The sequence below is a fragment of the Pteronotus mesoamericanus genome, unplaced genomic scaffold, assembly GCF_021234165.1.
Source record: "Pteronotus mesoamericanus isolate MK-2021 breed Mesoamerican mustached bat unplaced genomic scaffold, CSHL_Meso_final scaffold_167, whole genome shotgun sequence".
NCBI lineage: Eukaryota > Metazoa > Chordata > Mammalia > Chiroptera > Mormoopidae > Pteronotus > Pteronotus mesoamericanus.
The window spans coordinates 22,404,311-22,418,915 of NW_026555308.1; the positions used below are offsets into that span (position 1 = coordinate 22,404,311).

Below are 14,605 nucleotides of genomic sequence, written 5' to 3' on the forward strand. Positions count from 1 at the left end.
GATCTGCACATGACCCTGGGGCCCCCATGAGCACCTTCCCGCAAGCTTATTTGAAAGGCACATGCTGTCCTGCCCAGCTCAGTTCAGAGTGTGCTCCAAGGATCGGTGCCAATTCACAAACTGCTGCCGGCACACAGACAAGTACAGGAATTGAGAGTGTTTAGAAACTTTTATAGCAATTCGACATTGCTGTGACATTTTTATTGTCTTTTATAAAATCATTAGTATATGACAGATTGGAAGTTTAAAAATCAAAACAGAACTGTCCTTTTCCACAGAGAGTATGAGAAGCACAACTTAGATAACACTGGGTGGATCAGGGTCGGGGCCTAAGACAAGCCCTCCTGCAGCGCCGGGGGGTGCGCCTGAGACGGCAGCGAGAGGGCAGGCAGAGGAGGGCTATGAGGGGGAGAGGGGCACAGCGGGACAAGGCTACCGGTCTCTCGTCAGAAGGGAGAGGGGCTCCATCTCAGGGTGGGGCATCACAGGTGGGCACAGAGGCTGACAGGACAGGGAGCAGGGCACAAGGAGATACCGATGCTGAGAGGCCAGCTCATAAAAGGAGTGGGCATGCCGGCGGCAGACGGTGAATGACCAGAAGGGTGGCCAGAGGCGCGTGGACGCGAGGCGGCAGGCCGGAGGGAGCAGTGAGGGGACACAATAGCTGTGATATTTGGAGAGGTTGGCCTCAAGGCGGGTATAGGATGAGCCATGTTATCTAATTTAACTTATCAGTTTTCCAACCTGAGGCATGCCAGCCATAAAAACTGTTTCAAGTGCCCTTAGAGAAAGAGTCTGTAAAGCAAGCTAAAAGGTCACCTGGGGTTTTAAACAGCCAGGTGCAAGTTGCTGTATCAGGGACAAGTGGTTCAAATAATAAGGAGGTGTGGGGGGCAAACGTAGTGTATAGCTGTACGTGAAACAGTTTACTCTTGCATTATTATTTATTAATTATTGTATTATTTTCCATATAAACAACTGTAAACCCACTTTAGCCCCACCCTGTATATGTCAAAACAGCAGCTCTCAGTGCTGTGGGCCCAGGATGGGGGCTGAGGACAGGCAGCCCCGAGGGCCGTCTGCTCACCTCCTGAGGCTCACTGTGGCCTGGCCACAAGCTGACTAAGTGACCTTGCGCACGTCAGCTAACTCAGGAACCTGGGCCACAGATTCTTCATTTATAACTTGGCAAAAATCATTCGTGTTTTGCATAAACTAAATGAGGTGAGGTAATATACCCCCAAAAGAGTAAGGCCTTTGAAATAAGATAGAAAAGATCACTCTAAGCTCAAATGTGGCTCACTCCCCTCGCACACATGAGGGTATCCTTGCCCCTGTGAAAACACACAAGGGAAACTTGTGACCCAACAGGGACCCAGGAAATGACGCACAGGCTGCAGGGGGAGGGAGAGCCCTGTGCCTGGGTGATAATGCTGGGGCTTCTCTCTGAGGGCATAGCTAGAAAGAAGTTGTATGACAGGGTGAACAGGTGCTGAGAGGAGAGGGGAAGGCCTTTATGGATGACGGGAGGTCACTGTCAGGCAGCTCGCATGCTGTTGAGATGATTATTACTTCAGAGGTGAAGCAGCCACGGATTTAAAGAGGGCCAGGACAATGGGCTCCCTCGTGTCCACCCAGGCCTCCACTCCGCTGCACCTGAATCACTTGGGGGCTTAGAAAATATATGGGTCCCGGGTTCCACCCTGGAAACCATGGTTCAGGGGGTCTGGAGTAGGGCCCGGGCTTCCCGGTGATTCTGATTGGTGTTCGGGGTCAGGGCCCTGGCTCGGTCTATAGCCCCTAAAGAAAGGGACTGACTTTTTTTCAAGTGTAAAAGAGGCCCCTGTGGGCACCAGAACGAGATCCTGAGCGTTTGTCCCAGCAGGGACAGCCCGTGACTCCAGGTTTGCAAGGCCTGTAAGGGTATCCTACATTCCTCACGGGGGCGGGGGCTTGGATGGCTCAGGAGCCAGGAGAGAACACCTGGAAATGCTTCGTAGAGTCCAAAGCATTGTACCTAAAAAAGGAAGGGCTTATGATGATGATGGAAGTAGGGGTGTGTTTCCAAAGGGAAAGATGAACATAAAAAGGGAAGTTACTGAGGTAGTAACCCATTATATTTTGTCCCTTTGAACCCATTCGCCTTCCCTCCCTCCCAACCTGCTTGTGTGAAACATCACAAGTTGTGTAACTGTCTAGTGAGTCCTCCTATTGAGATTAGAACATCAAGGCTGAAATAAGCCAGATAATCATCTCTTTTATCCTGGAGCCATTTTCATATTAAATATGAATGAGATGCAGAATCACGACTCAATGTGAGGAAAACCTAAGTGTGAAACGATGGTGTGCCTAGGACCCCAGCCTGTGAGACAGGTACAGGAAAGCAAGGCTGATCTCAGTTTTATTGACTCCAGCAGGGGAAAGATGAGTGAATGGGAACCCCAACTCTACACCTCTCTCTTACTGCCACCTCTATTTCTCCCAACACCTAGTAGCTGAAGTAGCCCGATCTATGCAGTATATGCACCTGATATGTTCACCTGAGAGACAGACAGGTGTCTTTTCTAGTGGCTGCCATGACGAAGTAACCGCTTGAGCTAAAGTCAACCCTCAGGTGTCTTTTCTAATACCACTGTTTGTTTAGGTCCAAGAAAGTGGCCTGGTGTGGTACACCAGAGCCCTGAATTAATAATACTTGTTTGTAAATACCTGACAAAGGACCTGCATGTATCCTGTTCCATTTAATGCACATGAAGGCGGGATAGCTGGATGTACGGAGAAAGGTGGACTTTGGAGTAGGACAAACTTGGGATCAAATGCCAGCTTGATCATTTTCTAGCTGTGTGACCTTTGGCAAATTACTTCACTCCTCTGGGCCTCTCAGTTCCCTTCCCTGTAAAATGAGGATACTAAATCCTGCCTCTAGTGACCACGGCGTCATGAGGCTGAAATGAAGTAACCCCATAAAGCCCCAGCACAGCCCCTAACGCAGAGCAGGCACTCTCTGAGGGGCAGCTCACCTTCCCAAACCCGCGATTCCGGTAAGACATCTAACAGATCCGTTTTGGCCTTTGCTAGATCTATGGAGTCTGTTTCTCTTTCGAGTGCTGCCAGCCAAGACCAACAGCCATTCTCCTGCTGGCCCAGTTTCCTGTGCTTGCTCCCTGGCTGGCTAGGGCGGATGGACTGTGGGAACGCACCCCCGAGGGATCCCTGGCAGGGCCGCTCCTGGAAGACAGAGCCTGTGCCATGTAAACACTGCGCTTAGCCAATGATGAAGTATTTAAGCACCTCTAGGACCTGCAACTTGCTCTACCTGCAAAAAACATTCATTTCTTTCTGAAATGTTTTGGTTGCCACAGTCCAGGATGGTGCCAGAAATCCTTTCAATCGAAGCATTTAGCTCAGGAGCCCTGTGTGGACATATGAGAATGGATGACTTTCTCTGGAGGACCAGGATCCACCACAAAGGCCAGGGGAGCTGGCCGTACTGACTCTGTCCTCTAGGGCTTCCTCCTGCTGTGACGCTGGGCCTAGCACAGGTACACTTGGAGGGGGGCATGCTGACAGAACTGAGGGGCCATTGCAGGTAAAATTAAACCCACAGTCCATGAAATATTAAGGACACAATGGTTCTTAAATTGGAAAACTTTTCTCTATATCCCGAGATACTTAAATCATGTTTTATTTAATGTTAATGTAAAGGAAGAAAACAACAACAACAAAAAATTCTTAAAAGGGGTCATGGCGCCAAAACTTTGCTTTAGATTCATTCCTGAGGAATAACTTAAAAGTTCCACTCTAAGGTGGCCCGAGGGCCCTTAGTCAAGTCCTGGCTTGGCCACTGGGGCCAAGTGCTCTGGAGCAGGGGGTTTAAATTCATGGAGCTTTTGTTTCTCCATCTATATAAAGAAATAACAACGCCCCACTATATGGGTTAGGTGGAGTAATGGCTGCCAGACTGACACATGAACTTACAACAACAGTGAGTTCCCCTGATTTGACTGCTGTCTCTGGGAAGGGCCTGGCTGGCTCATTCCTCCTTGCTCTCCCAGGGTCCACAATGAGTCCTGGCATACAGCAAAGACTCTGTAACTCTTTGTTATGTTAAACACCCCCCCCCCCCCCCCCAATGAGTTCAGTGCACTCACTATTGCCTGTCAGACCTGAAGGGACCTCAGGATGACTTACCCGTCACTCTACACGCAAGAAAACCGAGGCCTACGAAGTTTAACTCCCCAGATGCGTAAAAAAGGTGATGAAACTGAGCTTCAAAACCAGGGCTCCTGAATCAGAGATGATGATGCCAACCACAATAACAGTAATTGCACGGTTTCCTGAGGGCTTATTATGAGTTTGGTCTTGCTCTCAGTGCTTTGCTCAGATTTCTGAAACCCTTGTAAAAACCCATTTAGCGGATGATGAAACAGACTCAGGGAGGTTAAGTGACTTGCTCAAAGTCACAGAGCTGACAACTGCAAAGCTCGGTCTAAGGCCAGGGGTGTGGTTCCAATACCCAGATCTTAATTATACGCTGCTCCATATACCTGCAAAGCATGGAAGGAAAGAGTCCGGAATCCGATGGTTCTAAGCCGCCTCGATCAAGATGGGAAAGTACCAACTAAGAACAATTTTTATTAATATTAGAAAAATCAAGAGGCCAAAGGACTGGTATGTATGGCTCCAAGAACGCCTATACTTCAGGCAAGATTCTGGCGATTACACAGACTCACAGGGGAACGATACCTTATTACCTCTTTGGCTTTCCAAGCTTATCACAAGATTTTTCTCACTCTGAACGACACAATTCAGGAGAAGGCTAAACCTCCAGTTCCCCTGTGTGATTCTGGTGAAGCTCCAGTTTCAGATCTCTACCTCGCTGCCAGTTGGTACCCCATAGGCCTAGCTGGGAAGATGCTCCCTTTGGTGATGAGATCTGTCTCTACCTCCACACCGGGCAGGCATCGCGCTGACCACAGAGCATCAATGCATAATTAGTAAAACTCTTCCTCTGACTAGCAAGTTCCATTCCCAAACTGGTAAAAGTGTTCCCCACCAGGACAGTAGTGCTGCTTATAATATTCCAGAAAGGGACGTTAAAAAGCAAAAGAAGAAAGTCGCTGTAACATGGAGGTACAGATGCCAGGCAGGGAGTCGCCATAGGGCCCAACTACCCACCACATCCGGCGCCTTCTGGATCTGTGAGGCCAGCTGGAGAGAGTGGTTGGCTGAAGAGAGCTGCTCCCTTAAGGTCTCCGCCTCTCTCTGAGCCACCTCTGCCCTCTGAAGGAAATGAAAAGGGTGAGAAGAGAAAGTACATTCAGTTCAACAACTGACAATTATTACAAGAACATTCATCAATTCATGCCTGACTGACTATAATTGATTTTCCTAAACACTCAACCTAATAAATGCTAGAAAAAAACATAGAATGTGATGGATTTTTATTTTAAACAGTACAAGGAAGAAATAATTGAGCGATTATGACAGTAATTTAACGCTAGGAGCAAGGAATCCCCTGCTGATAGTAATGCTTCGGCCCACTGAATTTCCCAGACTGAATAAATACAAGTGGAAATAGAGTCTTTTGATTCAATTTCTTCCTATTCTCATAGACCAAGAAGATTTTATTGCAGGATTACTCCTGGGAGTAATTCTCACGGGTAAACAGTGAATTAAAGACACTCTGGCCATTCTCTTCCTAAAAACATGCACAATGTTGTGGTTGTTTTCCTTCGGCAAGTATTTCCATAAATGTACAGGGTGTAAATGCCACTTCTTTTGTGAGGGCCAGGCTTATTTCAACATATTTAACCCTTCCCTTGACAAAGTTTTCTAATGCTGATGCTGGCATTCCAGCTGGCTGGCTGATTTGGGACCAAAGGTGGGAGGGTGGCCCAGGCCCACTGGGGAATGGGGAGGAGTGAAGCTGCTGCTGGAAGGGAGTCCAAAGAGCAATGAGTAGACATTTCTATTATTTGCATGTAATTCCTGGCCAAGGAAACCAATGCCGCTGGATAGCAAATGAGGATTTCCCATTGAATAGTGAGAATTGGTCACCCCAGTGCTTGCCACCCGAGAGGGCACTGTGGTGTGGAGGGCAGATTAGGCATCTGGGACAGAGGGACCAGGGCAAGTTACCTAACTAAGCTCGCTAAACTTCCAGATTCCCACCTCTAAAATGGGAAAACTGCCTCCTTCTCAGGGACCCCGCAAGGATTAACATCTGCAGAAGTGTATTGTACACAGGACTCATTCAGAAGCATTTAACTAATGGGCTGGTCTTGATTTTACAATTATAATTGAGATGAAACTTTAAGATGGGTGAGAAACGGTAGCTGAACTGACATGGGGCACGCAGGATGAGAAGTATTGCGCTTATTCTTTCTACCAGACTTACATTCTGCTAATAGAAAAGATTAATGAGAAAAGCCTGGCTGCGCAGGGCTATTTCATGTGTGTTCTAATTTTGTGGAGTGACGCTATGTGTCTACTAATCGCTAAGAAAGACTGAAAAATAGAAACAAAAAGTTAGCTTGCCCCAGTGCTTGCTGATCAATCTAGTTATACAAGAACGGGCTTGGCAGCTTTAAGCAATCCTGTGACGGCAGCACAAATCTATCTGCTCTGCATACAGACAAATTAGGATATTTCTAAGAGCAGTTACTTCTGCCCAGGGTGGTGCTGGTGGCCGCTTGCCCTGCTTCTCCAGGAGCTCTTGGAATTGCACTCAATCTAATTCACACGGCGCCTGGCCAGGCCTGTCTGTGCTCAGGCAGTCGCTTCCCACCCTCTCTGCTCCAAACAGAATCTAGATTAGAAGCACCCGTCAGGAAAGGCGGCGGTGTGACTGGTGTGGCGAAGATGGCAGGGGTGATTTCTGGTCCATGCTAACTGCAGGAAAGTCTCTTCTTCAGTGAAAAAGATTCCCCCCAGCTTATATCCAAATGTGTTGATAAACATGTCACATTACTGAAAAGTTTACTCTGCTTTCTAGTTAGCTAAACCCTTGGACTCTGCCAGGAATAAGGTGCATTTTGACATAGTTCTAGTCTCGCTGACAAGGAAAAATATTTCTTAGTCTGGTGGAGAAACTGTTCTGGTAGCAGCCAGGCAGCAGCATCACCAACCGCCCTGCCTGGAAATACTGGCTCCGAGAGCTCCAGAACGATCAGGGCTCGGGCAGGCCTGGGCAGTGGGTTCACGACAGGATCTCATGCAGGCACTCTGCTGCTCAGGGCAGAGTGCTGTCTCATCAAAGGTCAATGGCTCACAGAAGAAGGAATCTAGCAGTTGATGATTTCACCTTAGGTTCACTTAATTTCTCCAGAGCTATCATACATTATTCAGTTTCTAAGTCCAGGAACAGAGTAACTCTGTGACCTATCTGTGTATCACATTTGGCTTGACTTGGTTATTCCAGTGCAACGTTTTGATTGTTCAGGATTTATATTATTTATTTCAGCTTTATACCCCGAGTTCATAAAAAACAAAATAAAATGAGTTGAGGTGGTTATGCCGCTAAACATGGACAAAGCTGAACAACTAAAAAAATAAAAACAGGACTGAGAGTGGCTGAAAAAGGGGGATTCTGCAGTTGCATCTTTAGCCCCATCTCTGGCAGCTGAGGCAGAAATAAAGGGGTACTGTGCTGGGCCAGTACCATGACGTCACTTGTTTCCAGGGTCTCCCATCTTCCTGATGTCCACAGTCCAACCAGATGATGTCTGGTTGTTTCTAGAACTGAAATCAGTGACAGGAGGCAGAAAACTTGGGTGCTCTTTTCTGATGTGGAACCTCAGACACAGAGATGCGGCCGCCATGAGACAGGCACTCAATTCTGTTTCCACTGATGGGGTCTCTCCAGAGACAGAGCCTGGGGACCAAAGCCAGGGCTCCCACAGGCAGCTGGCAACAGCCCTGGGTGTGATTTAGTGGCCACCCCTACGATGAGACCCCTTGCCAAGCCTGAGCTGCTCTCCTGGGAGACTTCTTTTGCTGGTTGTTGCTTACTTTCTTTACTTTTCTGAGAAGGGTAAATGCTTGAAGCACAGGGGAAGCAAAGAAGGAGCTAGAGCCTCGAGGTGACCTCATTTCAGTGATTCTACAGGAGGGAGGTCAAAATCTCTACCAAGAAATGTATTGCCATGCATCCCAAACTGGCTCTGCACTGTTGACCAAAGTCCCCGTTTAGACCTTCTGCCTGTGTTTCTGGGACTCTGCGTATCGGTTTGGATTTCCTTCTCAGGTCAGCCAAGCTGAAAGCTGGAACCACACCAAGGCCACCCATGGAAACCTGCCTTGTCACAGCCTGAATCACGATTTCAGGAAAGCCAGAAGAGCGAACTTCCCTATCTCCTCCTGCCACAAGGGGTGGCCCCGGGGCCTCTCTCCAGGCCTTACCGGCCCACCTGACATGGGCTGGGAGCCCAGTTTATTACACAGGGAAACCAAGGTTCCCAGGAGACCCAAGGAGCGACCACAGACACAGACATGGCTCTCTGACTGGTAAGGAGCCCAGGTGAAACCAGCCCCTCCTCAGCACGTAGTGGGTGCCCACAGGGATAGGCTGCATCTCCACAGGGCCTGCTCACAGCAGGTGCTCAGAAATACTTGCTGTACGAGTGCGCGTTTGATGGACAGGGGCTCTCCTTGAGGCGTAAATTATTGCCTCAGTCTACAGGTGGGGAAGCAGGTGCTGGGAGATGGAAGCTTTGCTCAAGGCCACCTGGGTGGGAAATGGGAGATCTGGGATTTAAACCCAAACATTCTTGCCGTCAGAACACAGAAACCTTGGTCAAAGAAAATGCCACGTCTTGCTCTGAGTTCTTTTCTCTTTTTGCATTTGCCTCCAATTTGACTCCTCCTCAGTGAAGTTAAACTGTGGTTTCTAACTTAACCTCAACCTGAAGGGTCTTCTGCGAGGGTAGCCTCTTCCTAAAGACTCAGGCAGGTTGGCAGGGGGAGGACCACTCACTGAAAGAACTTCCTCTTGCCCCTGCTGTGGTTTTCAGCCCTGGCAACTCAAATCAGAACTGCTCTGAGTGGAGGGGTGGGGAAGGCGCAGCCTGAACAGCTGACTGACTTACTAGGCCCACAGACAGGTTTCATGTGGTTGTAGAGTGCACAGTTGTGGTTTCTTATTTCCTATGAAGCCTCAAAAGTTCTGAGCCTTTACTGTCACCAATTAAGGCCGTATTAATGCAAGTGCCTTGACATTTAACAAACAGGTGTAAATGAAACCTGGACTTCACTGACGGCCGGTGGCGGATCACTCTTCCACTTCCCCACAACAGAAACACATGTACTTTAGCAACAAAATAGAGCTTTGGGTCTCAGTAGAACACTGTTATAAACCTTGTGCAAAAATAATGTTATATGCCAATGAACTAGTAAATTGCTCCTCCTGGGGATTTCCCCTGATGGGAAAGGCGGCTGAACCAGATGTCTGGCTGTGCCCACTGGAGTGCAGCCCTCAGTACCCCTCCTCCTGCCCAGCCCACCTCCGCCTCATCTCCCCTGGGATCACCTCATTTCATGCCCGAGTCTTCTTGGCCCTGATCTATTACAACAGTTGCTTACTGCTCCCCTGGCTTCCAGTCCTTCTACTCCCACACATTCTCCAGTGTTTAGCCAGAGTGATTCTTCTATAACTCATATGATATCTTACTTCCACCCGATTCTCCACTGTTCTCAGGATGTGTCCTCCACACATCTAGCTGGACCCCTTCCTCTGGGCCCCCTCTCCCTCTCTGAACCTCTTAGCTTTATGGAATGATCTACAACACCTAGAGCTCATTATGTCCCTCCTTGCCTGCCAGGAACATGTAATGTCCTCATGTACACCCGGGAAGTTTTTCTCCTTGTGAGTCATCCTTGTTGACCCACTGAACCACCTAGTTCAATCACCGTTTTTCTGTTCACTCTGTGAATGATGATGCCCTGTCTCACACTCCTAGCAAGGGTCGCTCAGCACGTGCCTGCACAGCTCCCAGGGCTCACTCCCTTTGGGGGTAGCTCTAGGCCCCTCTGGAGAGCCAGAACTGAGAGCGAGCATCCCTTCTACCAGCCTCAGGACTCAGCCATGAAAAAGCCAGACCCTTCTCCTGACCAGCCCTGCGGAGCTACAAGCAAGAATTCACCATGTCCCTATCCTAAGCCTTCCCTTGTTTAATCTTTTAACATCCCACATTCCTGAAGTTATGTCTCTGTTGCTTGGTGTCAAGTACCTCTGCCTTCTTTCCCTGCTCCCCAAAGATTAGGAGTATCTCCAAACCCCAGTGTCTTTTGTGTTAGGATTCTTTCCGTGTTCTGGCCATGGAGGTGATTCAGGAGAATGAACTCCAGGTACTTGTCTTCTTTACAGTGTTCCAGGATTCCTGGGGGATGGACCACTTGTTGCAGATGGTATAGAATCACCACCTCCTTCATTCTAGAAACTATTTCTACTAATGTAGCCTGAGGTTGCAGTAATTTCTTTTGGCAGCCACATCAGATTATTAACTCCCCCTGGTGGCTGGTCAGAACTCTCCTAGGACTTTCCCCGCCCCACCATGCTAGCATTCCCATAGGACAGGGCTTTATAATTTTCCCACCAAATCTTTGCTTCTTTAAAAGCTATAGAATGAATATTTATGTAAGCATCTACTTCTCACCCATGCATTTTACCTTTAATCCTCAAAACAATCTTGCAAAGGAAGTACTAGTTATCATTCCCTTCCTTCCCATCTCTTGCTTAAAATTTTAATTATGGCATCATATATAACATAAAATTGATCATCTTAACCATTTTTAAGCACACAGTTCAGTAGTGTTAAGATCATTTACATTGTTGGGCAACTAATCTCCATAACCTTTTCATTTTGCCAAAGAGAAACTCTATACCCATTAAACAGCTGCCCACCCTGCTTCCCCACCCCCTGGCGCACAGCACCCTACTCTCTAAGTGTGACTACTCTAGGGACCTCATATAAGTGGGAATCATACAGTGTTTGCCTTTTTGCGACTGGCTTACTTCCCTTAGCATGTCTTCAAAATGTCACTTGGAGGTGATACCTTTCTCCATGGTCCTGCCTGGTGTCTTGTAGGATAGAGATCCACCCAAGTGGCCTCAGCCCTTGAAAATTGCATTAACTCTGCCAAACTTCTTCATTACCTGGGTGCGGCCTCAGGGACTGTATTTGATGTTCAAGGAATAAGGTTATCTGCTTAACCAATCAAGCTTACCCCAAACTGCCATCAAAAGAGGAGGCACTTCCTTGACTGGCCTGGGGGAGAGTGGATGGGTGGAAATTTGAGAAATGCAAATGGCAATCCTGTGACAGAGGAGGTTAACTCCTTCCAATAGCTACTTTTGAGTTAAGGCTTCTGCAAAGTGAGCAGAGCTGAGTGAAAACAAAGAGGGCCAAAGTAAATTAGTTTAGTAAGTAAAGGTAAATAAATACTTAAGCACCTTTGTGAGGTGAAGCAGAAGCAGCGCTTTTACAGCAAGGAGGCCATGTGGATGAGTGCACTTGGGAAACAAGACAGTTTGAAAGAAAGGCGAACGGGGCCCTTGTTCTGAGGCCTGCTCCCCAGTGTGCTGGTGCACAGCACAGGCTCCAGTTCTGACCCTGTGAGGACCAGCCATGGACCTTGGGCTGCGCTGAGGTGTAAGTGACTCCGTTCATGTGAGGTGCTTAGAACAGAGTTAGGCACAAAATAAGTCACTCAAGAATTGGCAGCTTTTTCTCCTATTACCAGGATAACTAATATGTGATGCTGCTACCTCAGGTGCTTCACTCCATGTATCCCTCCTGAGTGCGGCCTATGGGTCAGGCCCAGGATCCTCAGTGGTGAGTCTGGGTATATGATATAGAACCCACAAAGTTTTCTTTAAAGAAAAAAGAAATCCACATATCTCCTGGGGTCATTCTTATGCATGAACTGACTTTCACATTCCAATAGACTTGAGGATGATTTTACTGGTCAAAGGATAGATAAGGACACTCTTCCCTGCATTTGCCAGGGTCTGGGTAAGCAATTCCAGCCAAGGGGCAGGTACCTTGTGGAACTTTACAAAGGTGGGAAGTGGAGACCACGGATCCAGGAAGGACTTTCATTCTGTGGGGGGCTGTGCTGGCCCGGGCCACTGAGGCACACCACTAAGCTCTCCTGTGCTTGCGGCTGCCCTGCTGTAAAACTGAGCAGGGGGAGGCCAAACCTGAGGCTTTCTGGGGCCCAGAGGCATCACGGCGTTGGCTGCTTCTCCCCACAGAGAAAATAAATAGGGAAGCCTCTTTCTTTCCAAAAGAGCAGTACCATTTGCTGAAGCAAAATGTTTTAGTGTTCTACAGAGTCTTTGGGGAAGGAAGGTTCTATAAGGTGGCCAAATTTTTTAGGCAGCTGAGTATTTAGAGCCACCCAATATTGCGTACCTATTTTTTGTCAGACACTGTGTTGGGTACTTCCTACAAGGCACTTGTGACAGCTAAGTGCCAGCCACGAGAAGGCTGTCAGCTGGAGGCCGTCTCCAGACAAGTGGCTTCAACCCAGTAGAAGGGAGTGATCAAGACTTCTCGATAGCGTAACTCATTGGTATAAACTCTACAGCATAATAGCTGCCACATGAATGGAGGCGGGTATTTGAGAGATGAATGAAGAAAAAGAACAGATGGTAGTCACTCTGCAAAGACGTTCACTAGGGGATGTCTGGGATGCTAGGGTCACATCGAAGACTTTGCCTGGGACTTTTCATGTACTTCTCATATGACATCAGGAAAAGTGTCAACACTGATGGTTGTATGTAAAAAATATGAGAATAACTGGTCTTCTAACTTCGAGAGAAGCATTTTCCAAGATGACAAATGGCTACACTATTGTGATTTTATGCCTGAAGCCATCACATGTCCTACCTGGTTTGCTCTTTCAAGGTCCGTCATGATCATTTCAATTTCGTCGGCCCTAGGAGGTGAGAGGAAGAGAGTGCGTTAGTCAGTGGCAAGACAGGCTCAGGGGGTGCCCATGATTCTGAACTCAGCAGAGTGGCCTACAGGGACATATTCCGGGCAGAGTCCTTAGTTTGGGGGAGAGAGGAGTCGTGCACACCTGTGAGGGGGCACCGCAGCTCACTGAGAGGAGGTGGGCTTGCACTGCGGGAAGCGCCAACCTGCCCTTGAGGTGCTCCCAATCTTGTTGGGGACAGAAAACCATAAACAGATAAAATACAGTGTTCTGCCAAGAGACTGACCAGAGCTCTGAACTGAGCATTCTGGAGGCACAGGTGAATTCTCCTTGGGAGAGGGAATCTGAAAAGGCTTCAGAGGAGCTCACATGTGAACTCAGCTTTGAAGGATGAGTAAAAGTTTGCTAGGACCAAGAGAACCACGAGAAGGTGGAGGGGAGGATGGAAATGCAGGTCAGAGGACATTGCAGCTTGCTCCGTGAACCACCTGAGCGCACCATCATCACCTGGCTCGCTCACACAGAGGGAGTTCCAGGTGCTTCCTCCCCACCCCCCGTTTTGAAAGTACTTCCTCGAGTAATGTGAAGGCAATAATATTGTTCTAACATAAAACATCACGAGAACAATGCTGAGGATCCTACTGAGAAGGGCAGGGGTAATTTCAAAAACCTCTGGGAGGTTAGAACTGGACACCTGGGCAAGTCACTGGCCCAAACTTCTGTTAAGACAGGTCCTCATGATGGGGACCCCGTCAAGAGGCCAAGACAAAGACTGGCTGCAACCAAGGAAGGTTTTGCACACCCATGGAAGATGGAATGGAATGTTACAGTCACAGATCCACAGTGGGGTTCAGAACCCCCTCCTACCGGGGCCTCTGATGCTACATTCCACGTGGACCCGAGTCTCTGTTGCCTACAGGACTCAGTCCTACCCCTTGGTGCTGTGCACTTGACCCTTCTGCAGGGAGTCTCTTGTGACATCCCACCTCAGCCGACCACCCAATCCGACATTTCCGTGCTCTGACAACTCCCACCACTTGGGCTCCTATATAGCCTTGACCAACTGTGCTATCTGCCTGGATTACCCTCCACCCCTGGGAACCTCATCTCCTACTTCCGCCCCCTCCCCCAGGCCTCCCCAAATCTTCCCAGTAGTTCCAACTAAGAGAGCAGCACAGCACAGCCCAGTCCCCTCCCCTCCCCTCTCCCGTCTGTACGTTTCCTTTGCCCTCATCTCTGGTGCTTGCACAGGGCTTGGAGTCAGGCTGGAGGCCCGAGTCCTAAACGCAGCCTGTCCTGCCAGTGAGGGGCCAGTCTACTCCCTGAGACAGCCTGGGGTACCCAGTCAGGCTGGACTTTTGTTCTCCAAACCTGCTTCTCTGGTCCTAAGCACCTGCCCTCAATACCAAAAGTTATATAAACTATATTCAGGCTCCAGCTGGTTGATTTTTGCTGTTTGCTGCATGCTAGGCTTTCCTAACCTTTAACCGCACACCGTGATTGGAAGCAATCTTATCAACTCCCAGCAGCCCCAATGGGGTAACAGATGCCTTGTGCTCTGGTTCAAGGCTCATTGTATCTGTTTGAAATAGAATCCTGCTTTCAGACTGGGCTGAGAAAAGTCTGAAACAACTCATAGAACGGCCTGGCTAAATGAAGTTAT

General features: G+C 48.4%; 1 protein-coding gene across 4 annotated transcripts in view; it reads right to left on the reverse strand.

The window, feature by feature from the left end:
* CUX1 (cut like homeobox 1) overlaps positions 1 to 14,605 on the reverse strand; it is a 364,417-nt gene that overhangs the window by 89,330 nt on the left and 260,482 nt on the right. For all 4 annotated transcript variants that reach the window (XM_054589770.1, XM_054589769.1, XM_054589768.1 and 1 more), the window contains exons 9-10: positions 12,894 to 12,942; positions 5,179 to 5,283 (exon numbers count right to left, since the gene is read on the reverse strand). In XM_054589770.1, coding sequence (XP_054445745.1) covers positions 5,179 to 5,283; positions 12,894 to 12,942 — 154 coding nt within the window. The remainder of the gene's footprint in view (positions 1 to 5,178; positions 5,284 to 12,893; positions 12,943 to 14,605) is intronic.